The sequence below is a fragment of the Pundamilia nyererei genome, unplaced genomic scaffold (assembly GCF_000239375.1).
Source record: "Pundamilia nyererei isolate P.nyererei 1_Seehausen unplaced genomic scaffold, PunNye1.0 scaffold00139, whole genome shotgun sequence".
Classification (NCBI taxonomy): domain Eukaryota; kingdom Metazoa; phylum Chordata; class Actinopteri; order Cichliformes; family Cichlidae; genus Pundamilia; species Pundamilia nyererei.
Genome location: NW_005187540.1, coordinates 950965 through 976985, shown reverse-complemented (window position 1 = coordinate 976985; position 26021 = coordinate 950965). Strand labels below are relative to the sequence as shown.

Sequence of the window (26021 nt, the reverse complement as noted above, 5' to 3'; positions counted from 1 at the left end):
TTCTGAGAAAAAAGTTAGAATTCTGAGAAAAAAGTTAGAATTCTGAGATTAAAGTCAGAATTCTGAGAAAAAAGTTAGAATTCTGAGAAAAAAGTCAGAATTCTGAGATTAAAGTCAGAATTCCGAGAAAAAAGTCAGAATTCTGAGAAAAAAGTCAGAATTCTGGGAAGGAAAAACTCCCTTTTAACAGAAAGAAACCTCCGACAGAACCAGGCTCATTGAGGGGCGGGGCCATCTGCTGTGATTGGTTGGGGTGAGAGGAGAAGAACAGAACAAAGACACAAAAATAACTATTTTCATAACAGCAGAATGTATTGATCTCCTAAAATCGTGTTTTTTGCTAGATTTAAGTGAGGGAGTCAGTTCAGTTACACTAAAGATAAATATGTGACAGCCTGCTACACTTGGAGAAACTTTTCCTTAACTTTTCCGTATGTTAATGCAGTAATCATTAAGCAGCTACCATGTCCTCTTTTTAATAGCTCTGTAAGGCCATATGTAAACTTATTATTCTCGATAGTGTACGGAGGCAGCACACAGTAGTGCTCCCTATTGTATCTGATATTAAATGAATGAGGAGTGCACTATAAAGTCTCGTGTTCATCCTCTGACCAAAGCAGATCCATACCCATCCTTACAGACACATTTAATCTTCTGTGTTTGAGTTGCCTTTTGTCTGGGCTTTAATTTCAGTAAGTAACTGTTGTTCAGCCGTTGTTGAGCAGCATAAGACACAAAGTGACAGAGCCAGGCATTGGACTAGTAATTACAGAGCTACACAGATGTATAAATCTGAGCATTTCGAGTATCATATCTGTATGGAAGTTCTAGGGGAACATCTGAAACCAACTGTGAAAAAAGAAAGGATACTGTGTGAAATGCAATGATTTTCAAATCTCATGAACCCATATTTGGATCACAATAGAAACTAAAAACAACCGAAAAAGCGTGCAAATTTAGGAAAGATATCAGTTCATTTTGAACTGATGGTAATGACTGATGGAACATCTGGGAACCAGGGGAGCAGCTGCTGCACTTTGGGGAGAGGACCTATGTTCACATCCAGTGATTTCTGGCTCTTGAGCCCATGCAGTGATTTCCATCACAGAACCATGCCTGTTATTAATGAATTGCTGCCTGAGGGTGAAACATTAAAGGTATCCAATGTTGATTTTCGGCCTTGTCCCTTTGCACACAGAGATTTCTCAAGATTTTCTGAACCTTTTGATGATATTATGTACTGTACATGATGAGATATTCATGACTGTACCCAGAGGAATATTATTCTACAATTGTTCCACAATTTGTCTCTAAGAAGCTCTTTTTTTATGCTAGAGCTAATTAGACAATTCCCCACAAAATGTTCCTCCAGCTGTTTTTCTTTTGTACCACTTACTTTTCCAGCCTTTTGGAGCCCCATTTTCATGGGTTGTATTGTTAATAAAATATAGTTTTGTGAAATGTGGAAATCATTGCATTTATTTACATTTTACTGTGTTACAGGTTTCTGTTGGGTTTTTTAGAATTGATTTATTTTCTTTATTCATTTCTTGTTCGGTATAATTTAAATTAAGCGCTTATTACCCCTTATCTGACCATGTTTCACAATATTTACATGCATTTTTTAAAATGTTCCCCAAGTTCTTCACTAATATCTTATTTTTGGTTAACCGTTCTTCCACTGTCACGATAGACTCTAAAGACTAACCAAAGAATTGGCATCAGGTTTTTGTTTGGTTCGTTGTGTATTAATGACGTCAAATGTCTCTGTCTTGCTTTTTCTTTGGCAGCTTGCAACCAGACAGACTTGGTCTTTCTGCTCGATTACTCGAGCAGCATCGACCTAGAAGAGCACAAAATGATGATAAACTTCACAGCAAGTGTGGTGGACGACTTTAATGTCAGTAAAGAGTTTGCACATATCGGACTTGCACAGTTCAGTGACGAACCTAAAGATGAGTTTTACCTTAACACGTACAACGACAATACGAAGATGATTGAGCATATCCTTAACATGAACTATAAAGGTGGAAACACTTATCTTGGAAAAGCCTTGGATCGCATTAGGGACTACTTTCATGAGGGAAGCCGCAGAGGTGTTCCCAAGAACCTGGTGTTGATCACAGATGGTAATTCTCGTGATGATGTGGAGGATGCTGCAGAAGCGCTCAGGAAAATGGGGGTTACAATATTCGCCATTGCAGTTGGAGATGTCTATTACCTACAGCTCCTGCAGATCACTGGCACGCCAGAGAAGGTCTTTGATGTCGACAGCTTCGACAGCTTGGCATCTATCAAGAAAAAGATCATTGACAAAATCTGTGAGACTGAGTCTGGTGAGGAGCCCAAAATTGGTAAGTTGGAAAAAAAGAGACGTCCCTGACTAGTAAGTTCATAATCAGGCGAACAAAAAATCTTTGAGTGAATACTTAAAAAGAGAGACTAAACGCAGACAGCCAGAAGATCCAAATCACCACTGTTTGTAATTAAATTCTGCAATTTCAGTATTTTAAATGGTGACTCAATGTGAGGCACCATTTATAAGAGCAACTGCTTTCACACCACATTGTACCTACCGGTGGTGGTCTGCTGTGTGCATTCACCCCACTCCACTAAGTGAGATGCACGTCCTCGACTGTGAACACACCCAGTCTTCAGTTTGAGTAATTTCTGCTTGGTTTGTCGAGAGCTGCTGTTGTTATTGTAGATGCCTAATGTTTTACCTTTTATCATTTAAAGACTGTTACTGGTGCTGCATTCACAGTACACCAAAATCATCAAGTATTCACTCTATTGCCTCATGTGGCTCAGGTTAGCAGTACTAGCACGAGCGTCAGTACCCTCGATTGTTTAATCCTGTTGTTTGATAAGTGAGCCCCTCTTGTCCACATATCACTGTCTTTAGCTATAGAAGGTCAAAGACAAACATCCTTTCCCTGCTTCTCTTCCCATGTTCAGATTGTACCATCGACGTTGCAATAGGATTCGACATTACTGACACGAGTGGATCCAACAACATGCTGATCAGTGACTACATCCAACACCTGGAAGAGATTGTCCATCATATTTCACATATTTCAACAGTAGATAACTTGTGCTGCACTGGCGTCCCCCAGTCCCCGGTCAAGACCCAAATCGCCTTCCATTTGGTAGACAGTGATGGCAGGGCCTTGTATGATACAAATTTTCCAGACTTCAGTGAAGACGTGTTGAAGAAAGTCTTGAGCTGGAAGTTGTCCCAGCCGACCTACTTTAACTCTGAGCTGCTAAATTTCTACAAGGAGAGGTTCAAAACCAAATCCGAGGCTACTGTCAAGGTGAGACATGTTTAGATGAGTGCTGTCAGCGTTAATCTCGTTAAAGTGATGTTAACGCCATGACTGCAGCAAATCTCTGTTAGTGAGCTAGCGCTAGTGAGCTGCACGGTGCTAACACGTTAATGAGCTAACCGCTCTAACACGTTGACGCCATGGGGTGATCTGCGGTAACTTGCTAATGGAGATTTGCCGCTTTAATGTGGTTATGGCGTTAAAGTCATTTTAAGGAGATTAACGCTGGCAGCCCTAGTTTAGACCTTTCAGAATCCTTCAGTTCTCATTTTCACCATGAAATTATCCGAGTAACTGAATTGATATCCTGTGTTGCTAACATGCAACGGTGCTATTTTTCATCTTGTTAAAATTTAGCACATAAACTGCAGCTGAGGCTGTTGGGTAGCCAAATACCGGACACTACATTCAATTACATTAATTACATTACAAGTTTTAGTTGCTGTTACCTAGCATGAAGACTGCTATTGGTAAAGAGCTTTGTTTATAAGTATATGGGGACTGACTCACTGCTGGAGCCTCTAGTGGACATTAGAGGAGCTGCAGTGTTTAACGCTTCTGCTATGACATCATTGTTCAGCCCTGAACATTACCACTTCATGAGGCGTCATCCACATTAAACTGTCGGACGTGGTTTACTCTGTCGTTTAGGTCTTGATGATCTTCTCTGATGGACTCAATGAAAACGTCATGAGTCTACAGCGGGAATCAAAGCTGCTGCGAGAGTCTGGTAAGAACATGCATTTACTAAGATCACTTCATTCCCAACTTTGCTTCTGGTTTTCTCATTGTGTCATCTTTACTTTTCATTGTTCATCTTTATTGACATCCCCATGCACTTTGATCTGATGTTAGCACACAAATTATTCCGTTATTATATTAGATGTATGGGCTAGTGTCCCATGTGTGTCCTAAAACATAAAAACGCATGCTTTAATTTTAATTCTGGGCTACGAGGAAGTCCTGTGGAGCAGAATAAGCGGAAGCACAAGAACTTTCCTAAACAACCAGGAAAAAGTGGTTTGTGTAGAATGACAGAGAGCTGAAAGAACTGAATATAATACTAGTGCAACCCCTTGGCCTCTGAGGAGACACACCTAAGATATCAATTTCCTACGTCGTCTTGTTCTCAAGTTATTACATCTGCAAGATCTTCATCAGACTTACTGTGGCTCTGAGGTCACTGAGATTCAAACTAATCAAAGATTTTAATAGAAGCAGCTATGATATCAATTTGAAGCTCGAGCTGTAGCGTTCACATCAATGCCTTTTACAGCTGAGGGGTAAGAAGCACTTGGATCACCATCCGACTGGATCCATCTTATCTACGAGGAGAAGTTACTAAATATTTCTAGACCTAATCAGTTTTCTTGATTCAGATCCAGTGGAAATGTACATGCACTGTGTTTGTGAAGCCACGCCGTTCCAGTCTGTTGTCCTGTCTGCAGGAGTCAGCGCCCTGCTGGCCGTGGCTGTCAGAGGCGCTGACCACACTCAGCTACAGAAGGTGGAGTTTGGCCGCGGATTCGGGTACACCGATCAGCTCATAATCAGCATGCCGAGCATCGGCAGCACCATATTCCAACAGATTGTAAGTCAGTCCCATTGCTCATGAGTGCGTTTCTACCTTTTCTAAATGACAAATAAAGCACGTTTTAATCTTTAGTCTGAGTAAAAAGGAGCCACGTTCATGTTATTCATATAATGTAAAAAATGTGAGTGAATTTTATTCAGAATAACCAGTAAAGGAGTCATGAGGTGAGATAAGAGGACCCAAGTGCAAAACATGCGGGTAAGTGGAAAGAAAAGTCACGTAAGCAACAAAGAAATCAAAGGGACAATAATCCCATCAGCCATTCAGGAGGAGGCTGACGGGAGGATTGTGATTGGACCAGTTCCATGTTTCCATTTTTCCTGCTGACATAATCGTTCCTCTTAAAGTTTATAGCGAGTAATATTTTGATGAGTCCTGATTCTCTGAAGACAAAAAGTTCAGTAACTGACGTTTGCCTCTTAAAGATCTTCACAAAGATGTGCATTGTTCATGTATGTCCTTCGCCCCCTCGTCTGACTCAGAGCACCGTGACAGCCCGGGAATGCTGCGGAGTGATGTGCAAATGTTGGGGAGACAAAGGCCCCCGTGGTCTTCCAGGCCCACGAGGGGCAAAGGTGAGTGTGAAACCCCAACTTTACACCAGGAATGTTTTCACTGTAGAACACAGAGAACATATCTCACGTTTCAACCGCAAAAATTCATCATTGCATGAAACTGAGCAGCAGGTCAGAGGTCTGGACTGCAGGCGTGCTGGTGCAACCGATGCATTCTGCGCTTTAGCATCATCCCACTCCAACATGAAGGCCGCATCTGAAAAACACGTCTGCACGGAGCAGCTGCTGCTCTGATACCTGTGTATAGCTTTCAGCACTGACGGAGCCTGTCCAGATGTGCCAGCTCCACAGGGCGGATGCTCCCTCTCCCACAGACCCATCCACACACGGACTGTGTGGATGGGTCTGACCTGAGATCAGTTTCCACTGTGCCTCAGTCCATTTTAAACAAGCTCCTCTCTGCACGATGGAGCTTTAACCTGTTCATGTGGACGGCAGCCGGAGCTGCTCTGGTGTCCATGACACAATCACTTTAAATGTCGTGCTTCCCGATTGTCCAAATATCATCAACTCTAATAACTAAAATATCATTTTAATATATCACGTTACTGATCAGCTGCCACTTAATCTAATTAGTTGTGAAATGTGTCCTGAAGGCTTTTCCAGCCCTTTGCTTTCTTTCTGATGGTTCTGTTTGCTTTATAAACAGGGTGAGGAGGGAGAGCGGGGTCATCCGGGTTTCCCAGGAGACGAAGGAGTCAGTGTAAGTGCTTCTTCTTCATCCCGCCACGAGCTCTTTCCGCTGTAAATGAGACACTCGCACAATCTACATTTTCAGATTTTCAATGTAAAAATTTCCAGATTGTTTTATTTTATTCAGTTATTTGTACATAATGTTCTCTGCTTTTGCACAGTCGAGCAGCGCGTCAGCACACGTTTCACTGCGTGTAACTATGCATGTGACAAATAAAGGATCTTGAACCTGATTAAAAAACTTCAAACCTGAATTCATTTCCATTAAAAAAATTTTTGCTTTTAATTATTTCTTTTGAATTTTCTAGTTTGTAGTTTGTGTTCTTCTTGTTAAAGTTTAAAATTCTTGTTAAAGTTCTTTTTTCCTACAATTGCCAGCTGCTTGCTCCTGTTTATGGGGGCTACCTAAAAGCAGTTGACATTTACATTTTACTTAAATGCAAATGTATTTTTGAGATATTATTCATATATCCTGATAACTGAAAGATGGACCTACAGGACGAAGCAGACAGAGAGCTCGAACCAGGTGCGCTGACTTTGCTTTTGTGTTGCAGGGCGAGCGCGGTCCTCCTGGACTTCCTGGACTTCAGGGGATCCGGGGCTGTCCTGGAAGCAGAGGACAGAAGGTACGCGATGTGTCATACCTCTGAGAGGAGCACTGCTGAAGTCTGATCATTAATCGATCACGTGGAGACAATGACGCTGCAGTCGAACAGACGAGTTCATGGAGATGTTTTTCATGTCAGACTGTGTGACGACTGATTTTTAGTATTAACTTTTGTTCTTATCATGAAAAACAAGTTTGTTTATAGTTTGTTATAAATATATCACACAAATATTAAATATATCAGACGTTTAATCGAATCCAAATAGCTGAAAGATTCCTGTGAAGCCGGGCTGAAAAAGTCAAACATGAGCGCTTTAACCATTAAATCTGCTGTTTGTATCTGCAGGGCTACCGAGGCCTCTCAGGCAACAAGGTGAGTGACTGAGGTCTGCTGACACTGCTGCATTTACTGGAGAAGTGACAGTTTATCAGAGATTGAGCAGTGAGACGTAACAGCTGATTCTGCTCCAACGCTGCAGGGGGACGACGGCGAGGATGGACTGAACGCCATCGATGGAGAGCAGGTATGAACACCTCTGACTGAGGCCTTCTGATCAGTGACGCGTTGCTAACGCCGTTACTTTTTCACTAAGTAGTAATCTAACTAATTATGATTTCTATTGTTACAACAAGAAAATTACTATTTTTCAACACACAAACGGTTGAAGCTGTCTTCAGCTTCCCGGGAGCTGCGGGGGGCTGATGGGGTGGCTCTTCTGTGTTGTAGCCAGAGGGGGGTTTGGTTTCCCTGATGTTTAAATCCTGGCACAGCGTGCACTCCATTACTCTGTGTCGGGCACCTGCAGGCCAGTGGACACACTGGTTTGAGTCAAGGAGGCCCTGGAGTGGCTAACATTAGCTGATGTTAGCCATTAGCTACATTAGCTAACATTAGTCCAGTGGACACACTGGAGTGGCTAACATTAGCTGATGTTAGCCATTAGCTAACATTAGTCCAGTGGACACACTGGAGTGGCTAACATTAGCTGAGGCTAATATTGTAATGATTTTTCTCCTCTTTGTGAAACAGAATGTAGCCTGACAAACATCTGGGCTGAGGACAATGTCCCACTGCTGACTGAGGCCTTTGTTCCTTAGTGATGTGTTAACACACACCTGAACACAGCTTTGACAGACATGCTGACACCTGCTGATGAGCAGTGAATTTATCATCACCTGGCTCCTGCTGTTCAATATAGTCATTTGAATGCAACTGTGGATTAAATTATACATATAAGTTTAAATTAGATAAATGAATTATTACATGTGAAAATTATTCTTTATATTAACATTTACACATGCTGTATTATCCTAGTGATTTACAAATCATGGTAGGAGAGTATGATGGTTTATGTCACGTGACTGTGGAAGAGAAGAGATGACGCGTTCTTCTGGTTTTGTTTGCAGGGGGAGACGGGACTCGGTGGACTGAAAGCAGACCGAGGACCGCCGGGAAACCCAGTAAACAAAAACCACTCAATTTTTTTTTTGCTTCGTGCTGCATCAGCTCTGATCGTTGTTACCTAATGAAACGATTGATCCATTTTACTGTTATTGTTTCTGTTTTCGTTTTTTTAAATGTGTTTTGACTTCAGCTCGTAAAAATGAAGCTGTGAGCTGTTGACCTCTGACCTCTGGGTAGGTTGATTGACAGGCTGAAATATCATCTTTAGGGCATCCCGGGGACAGGAGGCGAGAAGGGGCTGAAAGGACAGAAGGGACTGAGAGGAGACCCGGTGAGTTTCGGTGCTTTCATTTCAGAAAGGTCGGCAGTCACATGGACTTTTTTTCCTAATTATTTAATATGTGGGAGGAGGAGGGGACGAGGAAGAGGAGGAGGCAGGTCAAGTTCAGGTCAATCAGACTGCTAAAGCAAAATAAACCTTTCATATTTCAGTGAGATCTTAATAGATCCACAGCCTGCGGCTCATCAATGGGGTGTCACGGGGTCCCCAGGAAAAAAACTGTAAATGTAAAATAATAAAATAAATATTCTTCTGTAGCAATAACAAAGTATAACATAAATGATTCTGTAGCAATTACACAAGAATATCCAGTAATGTCCCTGCCTACAATTAAACACATTCACTTACTGAAAATCATCTGCTGTGGCAAACGGCTGCAAACCTTTGACCACAAACTGAGTCTCTGCTCGGTGACATTCGTCTATCCTGCCTGAAAGCAGACGCTGCCGGTAGACTGCAGCGAGAGCTGCCAGCATCTGAGCCAGACTCTGTCTCTCATCATGGTCACTAAATGCACAGTAATGGCAGGTTTGTAATAAGGCAGATCGCGCTAACATAATATGCACAGTTAGTTGATTATTTACCTGCCGCATTAACGGGAGAGGACGTGCAAACGTTACCGCTGCTGCTGGGTTGAGATTCACGAGTCCGGAGCGGAATTAAAACCACGACATTCATTTAAGGTCATCGCGTGTTTTGTGAGCAAATGCTTTTGCATATTCGTAGTGTTTCCTCCCTTAAATGAAATATCTACTTTGCAAGTATTGCAAGTTGTCCTGTTGTCATCCGTTCTCGTAAAGTATAACCAAGTGTTTGAGCCGCTTAGGCGCCGTGTTTCCTGCCAGGTAAATGACGCTCCGCAACGTGGTGACGTCATTCGGGGCGACTGGAATCGATAAGAGAATCGTTTGCAAAAAAGGCAAACAACTCCAAGGAACTGAAACAGTGGGAACCAGTTCTCAACAAGAACCGGTTTTCAATACCCATCCCTAGTTGTCGTTAGCAACAACGACGGTAAAACCATCGCGTGTCCGCTTGTTTATCCAGTTGAGACTTTTCAAAATAAACTGAATCACGTGACAGAGCAGATTATTTACGGATGAGAAGTAAAAAAGAGCCGCCAGGTGCTAAAAAATAAACCTTAGACTCAAACGTTAGAACAGGCTTTTCCCCGCAGCACGCCGTGTAATAAATACTCACAAAGAAAACAGCGCCGTTACAACTTATGTCTAAAAATGTATCGTTTCATGCATCGGTTAAAGCAGCGGTCTCCAACCTTTTTTGCGCCACGAACCGGTTTATGCCTGACAATATTTTCACGGACCGGCCTTTAAGGTGTCGCGGATAAATACAACAAAATAAAACCGGTACCGGTACCGAAAAAAAGAAAATTTATTCATAACACACGTGAAAATCGAGTAAACGATAAAAACGATAACAAAATAACGCTGAAAACCGATAAAAACCCTGAAAACCAGACATTTCACACCTGAACCTCAACTCTCAACCCCCGGGTTGAGAGGTACCGGTCCGAGGCCCGGGGGTTAGGAACCGCTGGGTTAAAACACTTGACTCCAGCTACATGACGCGCAGCTGGAAACACTTCATGCAAATCGAGCTGCCCGAGATCCACAGAATTTACAGAAAACGTTACATTTTTGTGATTTATATCGTTATCGGACGATAGACGTCTGATATCGGGAGATGAGATTGTGGTCATATCGCACAGCCCTAGTTAAAACTGTAATATCGGCTCTTTCTTCTGTCGGAAAACCCGACAGCTGATCGCAGCTGGGAAACAGCTGGAAGCTCCACTTCAAGAACCGAACACTGTTTTTGTCTGACAGGGCACCCCGGGTGTCGACAACAACAGACCAGGACCCAAAGGAGACCCCGGCAGCCCAGGGAGACCAGTAAGACACATCCACATCTTTATGTAAAAGCTGAACGTTAGCCGCCATGATGCCACTAGTTTACCGTAAATTATCTACAGAGACTAAAGCTGATTTTCTTATCAGGCTGTAAACGTTTTTAATATGGACTGCCTCTAAATGAGCACTTGAATGCTCAAAGCACTTCGTACAACATGCCTCATTCACCCATTCACACAAGCACTTTTTCACTCTCTAACATTCACCCTCTGACGATGCATCAGGGAGCAGCTCGGGTTAGTATGTTGCCCAAACCTCCAGTTAGTAGATGACCTGATCTACCTCCTGATCTACAGCCAGCACCAGTGTCTATGGAGACTGACTCACTGCTGCCTCTCCTGGGCATCAGAGGAACTGTGCGTATTTGACACTAAAGTATTTGTTGGGTTTCAGGGGATGCAGAGCCGGTTGTTCACTGAGGATAGGTTTCCAGTCTGTCCCAGAGAGACACACAGTCATTCACACTCATACTCACACCTTCAGAATCACAAGTTAACCTAACGAGCATGCCTTTGGACTGTGGACGGGAGCTGGAGGACGCGGGGCGAGCATGTGACACCCTGTCACTTTCTTTTCAGAAGAGAGGATGCCATTGGATCAGACAGTCAGTTCTGTTCTTAGCTGACAGGAGTGCGTGGTGTGGTCTTCTGCTGCAGTACCCATCTGCTTCAAGTTTAATGTGTTGTGGATTTAGAAACATTCTCCTCTGACATCAGTGAGATCTGCTGTTAACGCTGCACGTTGTCTTTTCAGAGCTTCCTCTGTAAATGATTGTGTGCAAAGTCCCGACAGATCAGCGGAATAGTCAGACCAACCCGTCCTGTACCAACAACCATGCCACATATACACCTATATGCATTCATTTGGTGCCACGTGATTGGCTGATCAGATATGTGGCCAGTGATTGAACATGAATGTGAAGCCAATACAGAAGCATCCTAACCTGGTCGGCAGGGGGCGAGTCCTCTGGTCTGATTGGATAGAAGTCTATGACAAAAGGAGCGCACTACTCACCCCGACGCTGAACACTCTTTGGTGGATTTATGGTTCTAGTTGCTAATTTAAAGTGTTTCTGAATAAAATGTGATTAATTTTACTTTTAAATCAATAAGCCCGCCTGATGTACATCACAAATGAGTGAAGACTATATGAGCTGGTCCTGAGTAGCTCACTCAGGATACAACGACCAAAATGTTGAAATTACCAACCAGTGACTGACACCATGCAGCCCTGACCTTCTCTGGTGTACGGTCTGAGGAAAGCCAGGCCAAATGGTCACAATATATAATTATAATATTTTGACCAAAAGATATAATTCTGTGGATGGACGGGCAGAAGGACAGATGGCTGGATGGATGGGTGGGTGGATGCAGTTATCAGAATGTTTTTTAATCCACAGGGTGGTCCTGGTCCAGACGGGTACGGGGGTGACAGTGGACTAGATGGAAACCCGGTGAGATTTCTCAGAAAAGTCGTTCTTCTGTTTCTCTCTAAGAGAAGCTGTTTTCATGAAGAGCAGTGATCCTCACACAGAGACTCGGGTAGGAAGGTGCTGCTCTGTGCTGCAGAAAGACTTCAGCATGATGATGGTGACATTTTTTTCTTGTGCAGGGTCGTAATGGAAGAAGAGGTCCCAGTGGTGAGAAGGTAGAAGACGATATGAAGCAGCATCAGGATTATACCGTATATCTGTGACTGTACACAGACGTCTGACTCTGTTTGCAGGGGTCACCTGGTGAGAAAGGAAATCGAGGCCCTCCCGGTATCCCAGGTGCTGCTGGGCCACAGGTGAGAGTCCGGTTCTGTCGTGACAGTCTGCTTTGTGATTGGACGCACGGCAGGTTGACCTTAATTGTGAGACCGAACATATTTAACTCAGAAAAGACGCGACTGCCTCTGCTGTAGTTTAACCCCTCCTCCCCGCACTCAGCCTTCCTCTCGCATCGCTGCTCTTACTATGAATGTTGTGGGAACGCTGACGGTCATTCAGAGTGGGAACACCCTCTGGTCAAGTCCTCAGTTCTGATAAAAAGAGTGATCAAACATGCAGCCAGAATTATGCCAGAAGCTTATCGACAGCTACCAAGAGCGTCTGTGAAGAACTTTGAGACATTTAGCCAAATATTAGTATGTTTGTTTATATTTGAGCCTGTGTGCATTAGAGAAAATCCATTTGGTGCACGCTAGTGCTGGGCCATATCATACCGTTCACGGTGATACCGGTGTAATGTTGGGCAACGATAAGAAAATGAAACATGGCGATAGAATATGGGTAAAACGCGCATGGGCTGTGCCTTTGTTTACATGCGCACATGGCGGCGACGCAGAACGAGAAGAGTGAAAGTGGATCGTTGAATGAAACCATGAACCAGAACTGGTTTGTAAAAACGCTGCAGCTTCACTGGTGTGGAACTGGTTTAGCTTTCGTCTGTCAGATACACAACAAAGCACTATTTTTGGTAGCGCATGCTAGCGGGCCGTCGTTATTACCGTGTTGTTTGGAAAACACGGCGCACTTAAAATCATCCTTTGATTTTCTGAAAGTCGACAGAGCCCCTTATAATCCCGTGTGCCTTATGTATGAACTCTGGTTGTGTTACTGACCTCGAAACGATTTTATGTGCACGGCGCTCGAAAATCTGTCAAATGCTTCAGTACGACTTTGCTGAGCTACGAAGCCGCACCGCTTGATGGATTGTCGGAGCATTACGGCTGTCGTAGGCGGAGCCTCGCAGAGTGATGCGTACTGTGCTTCAGCATAATGTTACCGTGTTGTGTGTGTATAACCTCTTTTTAAGTGTTGTGGATGTTATACATGGTTACACTGAGGATGTGTCGGCCAGTTTCCACTGGAAACGCCTTTTGGTTAAACTGTCAGCGAGGAGTTTGCATTTGCACTGTTAAATGTTTATATAACTTTAATGCAGATAAAAAACAGCTGCTTGTTTAAGTGAAAATACATTGATGGGGTTTTTTTGTTTTGTTTTTTGCACTAATAAAGTTGAGGAGTTCTTCTTTGGCTCTCGGAGGAGGCGGACGCACTTTTTCTCCTCTCCCTCATCTTCCCTGCTTATGTCCTTGTCTAGTCTCGTGGGGGTTTTTTTGTATTTTCCCTGGAACACTCTCACAGTCTGTTCTCTAAAACCTAAAAGAGGAATTATGGATTTAATCAACTGGTCCCTAAATGCAATTGACACCCCTTTCTCAACGAGAAGTTTGGGCTTGGGTGAGCCTGAGTGCTGAAGATATCTACCTATTCTGAACCATGGTAACAGGGTTCTGGCTGATCGGAGCTGGCTTGGCCCTGACTTATCGAAGAATAAAGAAAGCGGAACCGGCTGTTCAAACCCCCCAAGGCTGCCCGCTGGGATTGGAACGATGGGAGAGGTTTGTGTATTGTATGTACGGTCGGCAAGGTCTGTCATCTCGGTTGTGGGCAAAAGACCTGCAACTGACACATAAAGGCTATCTCATCTCATCTCTCATCTCAATTTGTCTCGTGTCAATTATATCGTCAGTTATATCGTTATTGCAAATTTTCAAATGCATATGGTGATAAATATTTTTGGTCATATCGCCCTGCTCTAATGCACACTCTCTACGATCGTTGCACACTGGAAAAGGTTTAAAGAAATCATTAAAAATCCAAAATGACCTGAAATTCATGCCCGTGATGAACATCTGACCACAACTGTATGTAACCACTACGCATCATGTTCAAGTCGCTGGGCCTGTAAAGGGATCTCCACTGCGTTGTAAGACCCCTCGATATGTTGGAACTAATAAGCTGTTTCAAATATTGAAGTCTCAACTGTTCAAGAGCCGTGATTCAGAGCCAGGCTAACAGAGTTTACAGCTGAGGCAGTAAGCTGTAAATGTTCTCCCGCAGGCTGCATCTGGTTGAATTTAGCATTAAATTCCTGAAGGATCATTGACAGTAACTGTACACATTATTCCTTAGAAGTTTTGTTTTAGTTGAATAGGCAGAAATCCCCACAGGACTCGAGAGGTGCCAGTTTAGTCTGTGTTTTTGCATCACTCCGGTTACACTTTGGCTTTCGCTCAGCTGGATTTGGCAGACTTGTGCTGGATTTGGCCCATGGACAGACTTCCAGAGAAATTCAGTGGAACTATTCATGAATTCCTTTTTTCTCTGTCAAACCACAAAGACAGATAGGATGCAGTTGCAGCTCTGCTTGGTATTAGTTAGCAACTTAAGAAAAGCTGTTTCTCATTTAGGGGAGTATATTTGTGAACACATGTTGTATAACAGTCTCATGGGCAGTGTTCACGTCGACAGAAAGTGATATTCTCCGTCTGCACATTCAGGCCGCCGTACGTTCATGTGATGAGCTAAAGCATTAGGAGGTATCACACAGACACAAATAAGCTCACTGTTGATCTGAAATGTGGCCAAAGTCAGATCGTACTTCCCCAAAACATGACTGCACTGATCCACACCATGACTGTTTTCTCAAAGCAACATATGAAATCCTGCGCTCTTTAAGACGAGAGCGGCTGTGACGATGTGTGAATGTCCTGCTGTCACGCTAACACAGTGTTTCTGTTTCTTTTGTTCTCTTTGCTATTGTTTAGTTTCCTCGTTCTTCCAGGTGTAATCATTTGTACTTCCTGTTGGTTTAGTTTGTTCCCTCCCTGGTTAGTCTGTCACGTCTCTCGTATAAGTTCTGTCTCTGGGTTTCATTCATCTGTTTTCCTTCCTCCCACCTCATTATGTTTCATCTCTCCCCCATTCCCCGTGTGTTTCCACCGTTTGCCTTTGCCCATTGTTGCATCGTCCCCCCTTTTCCTTGCTCTTAGTTGCTTGTTCCTCACTTTCTCAGTTGTCTAGTTTCACGTCTGAGTTACGTTTTTTTGTATTTGGTGTTTTGCCTGCCTTAGTTAATTCTTTTGAGTTTTGAGTCCTGCGTTGGCTCCTCCCTCTTCCTGGCACACAGTGCTTAAATGACACCAACCAAATTCTTAAGGCAGGTGTTCCACGCCATTTGGTCAGGGACACACAAAATTATTCCAGGTGAATTACTTAGCCTCCGGCCCTGGTGACTGAAAAACATCTGGTCTTTCCATAAGCTGTGTCCCACAACCTAGGCCGCATCCTTCGGAGGCCGCATCCTTCGGAGGCCGCATCCTTCGGAGGCCGCATCCTTCGGGTTGTCACACAGCTGAATAACCATCAAACAGAAACTGATTAAATAGACGTGTGAGATGATAGAGAATTGACTCCAGTATCCTGTTATATATACATAGACTCCCGGCATCTGTACTAGGATGTACTTCATGCATGACGTCATGAAGTTTGACCGTAGAAAGGATTCTGGCAGGCGCATGCAGACAACCACACGCTGTCTGATCAGATTGCACTGATTTGCTGTGTTTGTCATAGCTCTGTAATTATTGTTTGATGGAATGTTTTCCAGGATTGACATCCTAGCGCCCTTGTTTTTTCTTGTTCTTTTAATTTCCTAATTTTATTATTATTTTTCAACACTTCTTTGTTTTAGAAGCAATACAAATAAAGTGTAGTGACATATATATTATTATCAGCGTACACTACAGATGACTACTAGTGTACAGCTATGCAGACTATCCATCAGTCATCATTGATTGGAAGAGCAGAGGTGTAAATAATCACCAGTTATCAAACTGTGATGACCCTGCAGGGCCCTGCTGGGGACAATGGGGAACCTGGACCCAAAGGAACACCTGGTTTTCCAGGAAATCAGGTGCGTTCATCAACTAGGCTGTATTCATGCACTGACCAACGAGTTCAATTATGATGTACTGATTGTGTTTTTCTAATGAAGCATGTGTCTGATTAAAGGGAGTTTTGCATGAGGAAAAATACCAACATTGCTTCTTTTATTATTATTATTGCTTTAAAGGTCTTAGACATTTAAAGACTTTAGAAGTATTTCCAGTGGCTGCAACATAAAGAATGTTCAGTGTTTGCATGATGTGAATAGAGTGAACAGTGGCAGCTCTGCTCCTCCACAGGGTGAACATGGATCTGTTGGAGAACCAGGGCTACCTGGACGTCCTGGCCCTAATGGGCAGAAGGTGGGTGACATCGCTTCCTTTCTTTGCATTCAGGAAAGCTTTTAACCAGAATACCCATGTAGCCAGCGGGTAGAAGTCAAAACCCAACCCCTATCCAACTACAAGCTTTAATGGCCCCAATGAGATTTTGTGTCACAGTCTGGTTGAAGCAAACTGTGTGAATGTGAGTAGATAATAGTGGAAACAGACTTAATATTAGCTGAAAGCGAGCTGTTTATTGTAGGCTGGTAAACAGTAGTGATGGGCAGATGAAGCTTCATGAAGCACTGAAGCTTTTCATCCAATTGGTTCACCCCAGCGCAAAGCTTCTTGAAGCTTCATTTGCTCTAGTAGGACACCTACTAGACGTAAAAATATTAGTTGGCATGAATTTGAAGAGTGTGGCATTTTGCACACAGCCTGTAAATGTCAACAACAAAAGGAGTGTGTAAAGCATCTATATTGTAGTGATGCAGTATACTGTGTATATTTATACTGGCAGTATGGAAAATGATCATTTGGAAATGCTTAAAATGGAAATGATCATTTACTGTGAGGTGAGGTTGGGGTGTGGACAGTAGTTGTGCTTTTGTAACGCTGAGGTATGGACAGCTACACACTGAGGCTTTGAGCCTCAGTCCTGCCTGTTCACATTTTATTCAGTAAAAACTAAATTTTCACTGCTTTTATAACCTTTAGTGGGGAGAACATAACTAGGATTTAACGTTTTAACAAATCTTTTAACTCCTTTGTCCTGCACAATGCTAAATGGCTGGGAGTCCTCGATCACCATGCTAACCAGGTCTTCATCTATTTGAGATTGTTCTCCTGAGGAAAGACAATAAAGACAAAGCACAAATATAAATATCACACACGTAACTTATAACAGCTGTATAATATTGTTATATCATTTAGTAACATTACTGCATGCTATTATTATCATTGCATTTGATGGCTCACCTGGTCTTGCTCCACAATCCATGTTCCCCTTATTCTCATGCAAAGCTCTGTAGTGCCTGAGCATGGATGAGGTGTTGTTGTTATATCCCAGCTCCCTTGCACATAGCAAACACTTCACCTTGTACAAAAGTAGAGACAGCTTAACATAAATTGTATTGCACCATCAGTATTATGAAAATACATCTTCTGTAGAAATTTACATACCTTGTTGGGAGGAATAGAATCAAAATGTTCCCACACAGGGGAGGACATCCTCCTCTCCTTAGCTGGCTCCATTCTCTCCTGACTTTCTCTCCTCACTCTCATAAACCTCCAAACTGTCTCCAAACTCTCACTAACCGCAACTCTCCATCAAACACCCACATTTTTGAATGAAGTCTGAGGGGTTTATATCGCTGTCATAGCTCGCGGCAAAGTTCGAACCACTTCATGAACCAGTCACGTGGTACAGCCGGGCAGCGAGGCTTCGGACGTCTCATTTTCAGCTCCTCCCATAAATGAAGCAAGCCTCGATACGCGCTTCGCGGAAACGCCCCCTCCATTACTCGACACAAGCTTCGAAGCCTCGATACAGAACGTCCCATCACTAGTAAACAGCACAAAAAGCGGAAACACATGGGGAAACAGCTGATTACAATGAACACAATGACGGCACAGGGGAAGTGAAACTAAACACAATGAACATGGGACACCAGACCTCTTCAAAATAAAACAGGAAGCATAATGACACGCAGACATGAAACACGTGAAGGCTGAGGGAGACTTAAACACACGGGGTGAAGACACCAGGGGACTGTAATAAACAACAGCAACCTCAGTATAACAGAAATGAACTTAGATAACCTGATGAACTTAAACATAAACCATAAACATCCAAATGTATAAAAACTCAAAACGCTGGGTCAAATGGCCCAGGATCGTGGCCATAAACCACAGCAGCAGTTTAAACGTTTAAAATGCGAATAAAACTGGATTCAGCCTGTAAATAATGTACTCTTTATTTATAAATGGAAAGATATTTTGGCAGGGTTTTGTTGGATGGGGGTGTAAATTCTGATGGAGAAATGTCCATGGTTGTTATTTAAGGGCCAACCAGGAGAACCAGGTGTGAAGGGTGCTCTGGGACCACCAGGACCCAGAGGAATGCCGGTAGGATCCCAAACATGAGCTGAGCTTGTGTATATCTGTAATTCAATGCAGTTATCTCATGCAAGACTTTCTCTGTGTTCAGGGTCTGGATGGTCGTGACGGGTTTGGACCTGAAGGACCGAAAGGTTCAAAGGTAGAGCTGAACCTTAATTTGACATCAACCAACAAAAACTGAATGAATTCTGTTTTCATCAACAATGAAAAGCAGTAAGAAGAACGCCACATGGTTTTAGTTTCAGCTATTCGTTTGATGGAGGAGAAGATGTTCTGGTTCTCTCAGGATACACCGTGGTTTGTGTCACTGGTGACCCGCACCCAAGCTCTGTGCTGGCACAATCCAAAATGTTCCCTCCCAAGTTTTCATAAGAACCTGAAGAACCTCAGTTTTACCAGGATTCAGAAAAAGGAACGTTCGTCCATTTTTCATTGGCGGTGGTGAAGTGATTGAGGTCTGGGAGGCTGTTGAGATTTGGGGGCTTAGTGGAAAAATACAGCTTAGTATCATCTGCATAGGCATGGGGATGTCTTTGGTGCTGTTCAGCTGGACAATGATGTGGGTAAAACAGATTTACACATGTGGCCGAACATTTTAGAAAGTCTTTGTTGTCTTAATCGTGAAATCGTTGCTTCTTCCTTTCTCTGTACAGGGAGATGCTGGTTTTCCTGGTTACCCTGGTTTACCGGTGAGTCCTTCCATTTTCCACACACTAAAACTTTGATGCCACCATGTGGTTCAGCCAAAGTAAGCTAGAAGTATGTTGGACTCTGTGGTGATTGAGACACGGCATTTTGTCTTCAGGGCGACGACGGTGCGAAGGGACCGAAAGGGTATCCAGGATCCAAGGGGAACCGGGGTCGTGGGGTAAGAAAGGTTTCTTTGATGTCGTGTCACTGAGACGTTGGCTTTTTGCTTCTTCTGTGATTTATGTGTGACCCATACAGGGGAACTCAGGCATGCCAGGAAAACCAGGTGAGCCTGGAGGTGACGGATATCCAGGACACAAAGTACGTTTAAACTGCATCTTCACCTGCCTACCTTCACTCTCATTAGCACGTCTAATAATTCTTTGAATGATGTTATCTTCTAAGCAAATCTTCCAATAAGAAAAAGCTCATTTAGTTTTTAAATTAAATTAGACAGAGGACATATTAAAAGATGGAGCTGCCAGGCAGGATGAAAAGAGAAAGACCTCATAGAGGTTTCATGGATGTATTTGGCGAGATCATGCAGAGGGTTGCTGTGACAGAGCAGGATGGTATCTGAGCTGGAGGCAGATGGCTGTGAGCACGTCCTGGTTACTGATGGACGATTTCAGTTCAAAAAGCTGGTAATGACACAGCATCACAAATTGCTGGGATCACTGTCCATAGGAACAGACATCACACAAGATCCATCCATGACTGGCAGACTCCAGCAGTAACGCTGCATCCTGTTCCGTTGTCAGGGAGGGACCACATCAAAGTAAAACCGGCACCATGTAAAGGAAGCGGGTCATCACCCTGTGGAAGCCGCAGATAAAAGTCACATTTGATTATCCTCCCAAATAAACTTACAATAATCTCTGTTTTTCCTCCATCCAGGGCCCGAAAGGTCCTCCTGGGAGCAGAAGCCTGCCTGTAAGTCCACCTTTAAATCGCTTCACCTGCTTAAAATAAATATGTTGTTACAAAGAACATTTTCTGTCGTCTCAGGAATGCGAACTGATCAACAAAATCAGGGACAACTGTGGTAAGTGTCATCGCTTTAAACACGTTTGCAAAACAATGATCAGCTGTTTGTTTATGAGTTTTTATGTAGAGGATGGAAACTAAAACGAACGTTTGTGGAAACAAACTGCAGAGTACGAGCGCTGTGATAAGTGAATGTGTTTCTGCTTCACACAGCTTGTTCACACGGTACGTACGTCTCCTCTTAGTGAGAACAAACATGGTGAGTACAGCACAAAGACTTTGTCCACAGATGCCGACTGACTGAGATCATCGGGACATATTTGCACCTTTTTATCTGAAACTGTCTCCAACTGCTTGGTGGATTTTACTGAGTAGCAGAAGTCCTTTGTAACTTGTAACTAGTCGTCTTTGAGTATCTGTTAATCGGCCTGAGCGTGTTTCCAACACCTCGGTCGTTTCACTTCAGCTCTTCCTGACGTTACCTCCTCCAGGTGAGTCACAGTGTCCGGCCTACCCCACCGAGCTGGTGTTCGGCTTGGACATGTCTGACGACGTGACTCCGACGGCCCTCGAGAGGCAGCGCTCCGCCCTCCTCCACCTGCTGGAGGACTTGAGCATCGCTGAGAGCAACTGTCCACAAGGCGCTCGCGTGGCTGTGGTTGGATACAGCGCCTACACCAAGTACCTGATCCGCTTCCAGGACTACCATCGCAAGACTGCGCTGATAGAAGCTGTGAAGAACATCGCCCTAGAGAAGACGTCCAACAAACGCCAGCTGGGCGCCGCCATGCGCTTTGTGGGTCAGAACATCTTCAAACGAGTGCGAGCTGGGTTCATGGTGAGGAAGGTGGCCGTGTTTTTCACCAATGGAGCGTCTCAGGACAACACTGACATTCTTGCTGCCATTATGGAGTACCGGGCTCTGAACATCGTCCCAGCAATCATCTCCCTGAGGAACGTTCCCGCGATTAATCAGGCGATGGAGGTGAGTTTGATTTAGCCTCCATCAGGTCCATGGTGAACATGCTAAAATTAGACGATACATTACAAATGAATTGTGAAAGATGTTTCACAGTTTTTCTGTTATTGGAAAAAACGATGTTGATGAATTAACCTGAACACTTTAAACTGCACCATCATGCACAAAATCATCTTTCATTTAGTCTGACTTAAAACCTGACTGAGACCATCTCGGGATGGGAACCAAAAACAGCTTTTGTAGGAAACCTGTTCCCAGCGCTCCGATTCCTGGGAATCGTGTGGCTGCACTCTCTCGACGATCAGCTGGTTACAGTTCACGCGTCAGAGGAGGAAAATAGCGATGCAGTCTAATGCATGGACATTTATCTTTATTGTACAAAAGACAAATGGAAAAGAGGAAAAGTGTGTCCGCGACAGAAACAACTGCGTGATGTTGCTGATGCTGCCCAGACAGACTTTACCTTCCACAGGTAACAAACAGCAGTCGGGCTGCAGCCTCCCTGTCTACCTGCTCACGTTTCTAAAGTAGAATCAGTCTTTGCTTCGTGTTCTGCTAAGAGAAAGATCTCAGAGATGTGAGTCCTCGTTAGGGATTTGCTTTGGTGCAGCCTGAGGTTCATGTTACTAAACTGTGGTTTTTTTAATGTAACAGGTAGTGAAGCAAATTACTTTTTCCCAGGAGCAATCAAGTAGCAAACTGCGTTACCTTTAAGAAAAGTGTTCTGGTGTCTTGTTAATCATTTTATCTTGACTCTGGATTCTGTAGAAAGAATAGAGCCTGGAATGTGAAGTGCATGACTCCCTGGGGTAGCTCAAACACACAGCTTTGATCAGAAAACTCATAAACTGGACATTATTTTATACAACCGACAAGGATTCAGGGTCACCCCAACTATCAGTTTCTTCTTTAGTCTGAAGTACTGAAGTAATAATCTGTAACCAAATATTATGTCTTGTTTGTTATAACAAATGAGAACTGCTTATTAACTGTTTTTTAAATGAATTCAAACGGTGTCTTTGGTTGGTTAATAAGCTGAAGTGCTGCCACTCCTCCTCCTCGGCCTGTGCGATGAGGAGTCTGGCTGTGACTCAGTGGGTCAGGATAACTCAGTATGTTGATACCAGCATGGACTAGCGTAGATCCATCCATCCATCCATCCATTCGCTTCCGCTTATCCTTTTCAGGGTCGCGGGGGGCGCTGGAGCCTATCCCAGCTGTCATAGGGCGAGAGGCGGGGTACACCCTGGACAGGTCGCCAGTCTGTCGCAGGGCCAACACACAGGGACAGACAACCATTCACACTCACACTCACACCTAGTGACAATTTGGATTATCCAATTAACCTATCCCCACAAGCTGCATGTCTTTGGACGGTGGGAGGAAGCCGGAGTACCCGGAGGGAACCCACGCAAACACGGGGAGAACATGCAAACTCCACACAGAAAGACCCCGGCCTGATGGTGGAATTGAACTCAGGACCTTCTTGCTGTGCGGCAACAGTGCTAACCACCGTGCTGCCTCTTTTTTTTTTTTTTTTTTTTTTTTTTTTTTAGATGAAAAGGTTAATAAATGAAATGGGAGCTGCTGTTACGATTGAGGTGGAGGACTCTGATGCACACCGGGTGTATATACAAAAAGGTGAGGGGTCAGGGCTCCAGGGAAATCCAGGGGCAAAGTGCTCATTCCTCTTCAGGCAATCCACACACGCGACCAGCCTCTCTCTCCGACACTCACCACACAGGAAGCAGTCCAGGGAGTCTGTACACAGGGAAACGTACTGAAGGTTTCTGTTTGAGGCTACACTTCCTCCTCGTAGTCACCAAACTGGCCTGATTTCCCACTTTGGACACAGTCAACCAGGCCAACAGTACCTTTGCAAAGCACCACAGGGCCTGGCTGGCTCTGTGGGGAGCCAGGCCTCCAGAGCTACAACCAGGCGACCAGGTGCTAAAGGAGGCAAAGGAATAATTGGACAACCGACAAAGTGAGCAGAAGAGAGCCAGCTTCTCAGACAGTTACTGCTGATGTTGCTGCTCTTTAGACAACTGAACAAGCACCACTGATGTGGTGCACCAGGAGCAGGAAGTGATGCAATAATGCAGCGAGCGTGCCACCCTATCTGTCCACAAAACCTACCATGCCTCTCAGTGTGAACATACAGGAGTGTGGAGTCGATATCGTAATATCTGGTTTGGATGAAGATGGGACTTCATAAATCAGTAAGCACTGTTACAGCAACGGCGCCCTGAGATTATTGGAGTGTTTGCCTTGGATTAAAAAACATTTGGCTCTTGATGCTACGGTCAGGGTGTCCCCGTTTCCTTTTTAGACCTTACAGTGTGATGACTTCTGGAGGGTTCCACGGTTTCATCATCTCCCTTTTAAACTCTTTGCTCTCACTTGAGCCAATACATCTGGGACCTTCTCAGCACATGATGTGAGGGCCTTTTTCCCAGCCTGTTTGGCCTGCAAGCACAAAGTCGTTCCAGCTCATTGTGCACTTAGTCTCCCTGTGCGGCTCCAGTTATGTTTACAGTGTGTAGCCAGAAGTTAGTGTACAACAGGAAGAAACAGCTGTGGTGCCTGAAGCCTTCTCTCATGGCTGTCAGTTATAAAGCACATACAAGACAGATGGACCGAAGAGGGAAAGTTTAATAAAACATCATTTTCTTTAAGCTGCTTGTCGTCTTCCCTCAGTCGTTGAGGAATTCTGTTTGTCATGAACGAGCGAAGCGGTCGGTAACGGTAGCTGCTGTCTCCTCTCAGGCTGACGACACAGGAAACTCCATCTTCACGGTGCTGAGGAGGCCACAGGAGCCGGCTGCTGACCTGAGGAGGGTCAAGAGCTGTGCCGTCTGTTACGGTAACGACTGATGCTCATATCTCATCTGCACTGCACACTTTTTTAGTTCGAGTTAGATGAGCTGTGTGGGATCAAAGTGAATATGAGGAAGCTTGACTTTACAGTCCTCTTAAAAATGTAAATCGCCACATCTCACTGCTCTCAGGACGTGCGGCTACTTTTATTGATGCCATTATCGGCTCTGCAGCAGGTGACTGTGATAGTAGGTAGGGGTGGGACTTTATTTTGGTGGGCACAGCATGCAGCCAATCGCAAGCAAAGACAGACTGGGATCATAGCGATATGTGACAGAAGGAAGGGGGCCGACACTCCGAGGCAGCAAGTGTAGCTTCAGGCCGAGTGCACAGACAGAAACACAGGGCTGAGACCGCAGAGCTGAGTGCAGAGTTCTTAAAGCTGGCCTGGTTTTATTTTCAGCCATTTTTCCACGATGGAGAACAAAACGATTCAACTTGTCCAGGCCTTAAACGTGATGTGTGTTCTCCCCTGCGAGTCTCACAGCCCTGAATGTGCACTTGAAGCCATTTTTGATTCTAACTTGTTGGATCTGCTGCTCACCGCAAACAAGCTGCTGCAGTTTTACGACTTTCCCTGCTGATTAAAACCTCCCTGAGTCATTAAGCAATAACAAATGAAAGGTTTTTATACGACTGCAGTTAAAAACAAAACTTCCAGAACTTTTTCTGTGATTTCACACATTTCTTTCTTTGTTCATCGTGTAGAAAAACAGTTAAATATTTAACTTCTGTACACTGACAGAGACTTTGGTTGATACATAACTTTATGCCTTTAGGTGTCTAATCCTTCCCTGGATGAAAAACAGTTACACAATATCAGACTTTTTTGTTTCAGTTTTGGTAATACATGAGAAAAATCACTTTTTACAATGAAGTTAACGTTAAATACACGAGCAGCGTATGTGGATGAATAAAGGTGTTTTCAGTGGCTGCTGCTGTCTCTGCAGACCCCTGCAGGCGGGCAGAGGAGTGCGCCTTCATCCAGGAACCAGTGCTGCCTCAGCAGGCGGATGTGGACCTGGTCATGGTGCTGGACAGCTCCAGGGAGATCCAGGCCGATGAATACGCCGGTGCCCGGCAGCTGCTGAGCTCTGTGGTGGAGCAGCTGGCCGTGAGTCCACAGCCCCGCCGAGCCGGCCGCCAGGCCCGAGTAGCTCTGGTCCAACAGAGCACCAAGGTGGAGTTCGGCCTGCAGACCTACCAGAACGCTGGAGACATGAAGACGTACATGATGCAGAACATGCAGCAGCAGGGCGGCTCTTTGGCGCTGGGACAGATGCTGGACTACACCTTGAGGGAGGTGCTGCTGAAGGCCGGCCAGCCGCGCAGCAAGAGGGCCGTCCTGACTGTGGTGGGCACCAAGACGGCCTACAGAGACCAGGCCAAGCTGCGCTACATCTCCCAGAAGGCCAAGTGTGAGGGGGTGGCGCTGTTTGTGGTGGCGGTGGGTGATCGTTACAACCGGATGGAGGTGGAGGAGCTGGCCAGCGTGCCGATACAGCAGCACCTGATCAGACTCGACAGGCTGAAGGCCGACGAGCAGGGCTACGCCCAGCGCTTCATCAGGGTCTTCCTCTCCGCCCTCAACAGTAAGAGCACGCTCAGATCTCCCTGTCCTCTGTAACCAGACACACACTGACGGGCTGTTCGGGTTTATTTCAGAGGGACTCAACGCTTATCCTCCACTCCCATTTAAACTGACCTGCAGCCAGCTGTCAGGGCCAGGCGACACTCTGGACACGAACAGGTAACACTTTCCACAGACTCACACAGACTCACACAGACTCACACAGACTCACACTGAGCCACAGCTTCCACAGACTCACACAGACTCACACAGACTCACAC

General features: G+C 44.5%; 1 protein-coding gene across 1 annotated transcript in view; it reads left to right on the top strand.

Moving 5' to 3' along the window:
- LOC102209867 (collagen alpha-6(VI) chain) overlaps positions 1 to 26021 on the top strand; it is a 40218-nt gene that overhangs the window by 8456 nt on the left and 5741 nt on the right. Inside the window, exons 8-36 of the mRNA XM_013913607.1 lie at positions 1791 to 2354; positions 2959 to 3317; positions 3981 to 4059; positions 4778 to 4920; positions 5406 to 5498; positions 6148 to 6201; positions 6746 to 6817; positions 7145 to 7171; positions 7278 to 7322; positions 8206 to 8259; positions 8472 to 8534; positions 10391 to 10456; positions 11874 to 11927; positions 12086 to 12121; positions 12200 to 12262; positions 16156 to 16218; positions 16490 to 16552; positions 18578 to 18640; positions 18723 to 18773; positions 19288 to 19323; positions 19440 to 19502; positions 19583 to 19645; positions 20222 to 20257; positions 20333 to 20369; positions 20525 to 20536; positions 20803 to 21296; positions 24060 to 24156; positions 25121 to 25762; positions 25836 to 25920. Of these exons, the coding sequence (XP_013769061.1) occupies positions 1791 to 2354; positions 2959 to 3317; positions 3981 to 4059; positions 4778 to 4920; positions 5406 to 5498; positions 6148 to 6201; positions 6746 to 6817; positions 7145 to 7171; positions 7278 to 7322; positions 8206 to 8259; positions 8472 to 8534; positions 10391 to 10456; positions 11874 to 11927; positions 12086 to 12121; positions 12200 to 12262; positions 16156 to 16218; positions 16490 to 16552; positions 18578 to 18640; positions 18723 to 18773; positions 19288 to 19323; positions 19440 to 19502; positions 19583 to 19645; positions 20222 to 20257; positions 20333 to 20369; positions 20525 to 20536; positions 20803 to 21296; positions 24060 to 24156; positions 25121 to 25762; positions 25836 to 25920 (3577 nt within the window). The remainder of the gene's footprint in view (positions 1 to 1790; positions 2355 to 2958; positions 3318 to 3980; positions 4060 to 4777; positions 4921 to 5405; positions 5499 to 6147; positions 6202 to 6745; positions 6818 to 7144; positions 7172 to 7277; positions 7323 to 8205; positions 8260 to 8471; positions 8535 to 10390; positions 10457 to 11873; positions 11928 to 12085; positions 12122 to 12199; positions 12263 to 16155; positions 16219 to 16489; positions 16553 to 18577; positions 18641 to 18722; positions 18774 to 19287; positions 19324 to 19439; positions 19503 to 19582; positions 19646 to 20221; positions 20258 to 20332; positions 20370 to 20524; positions 20537 to 20802; positions 21297 to 24059; positions 24157 to 25120; positions 25763 to 25835; positions 25921 to 26021) is intronic.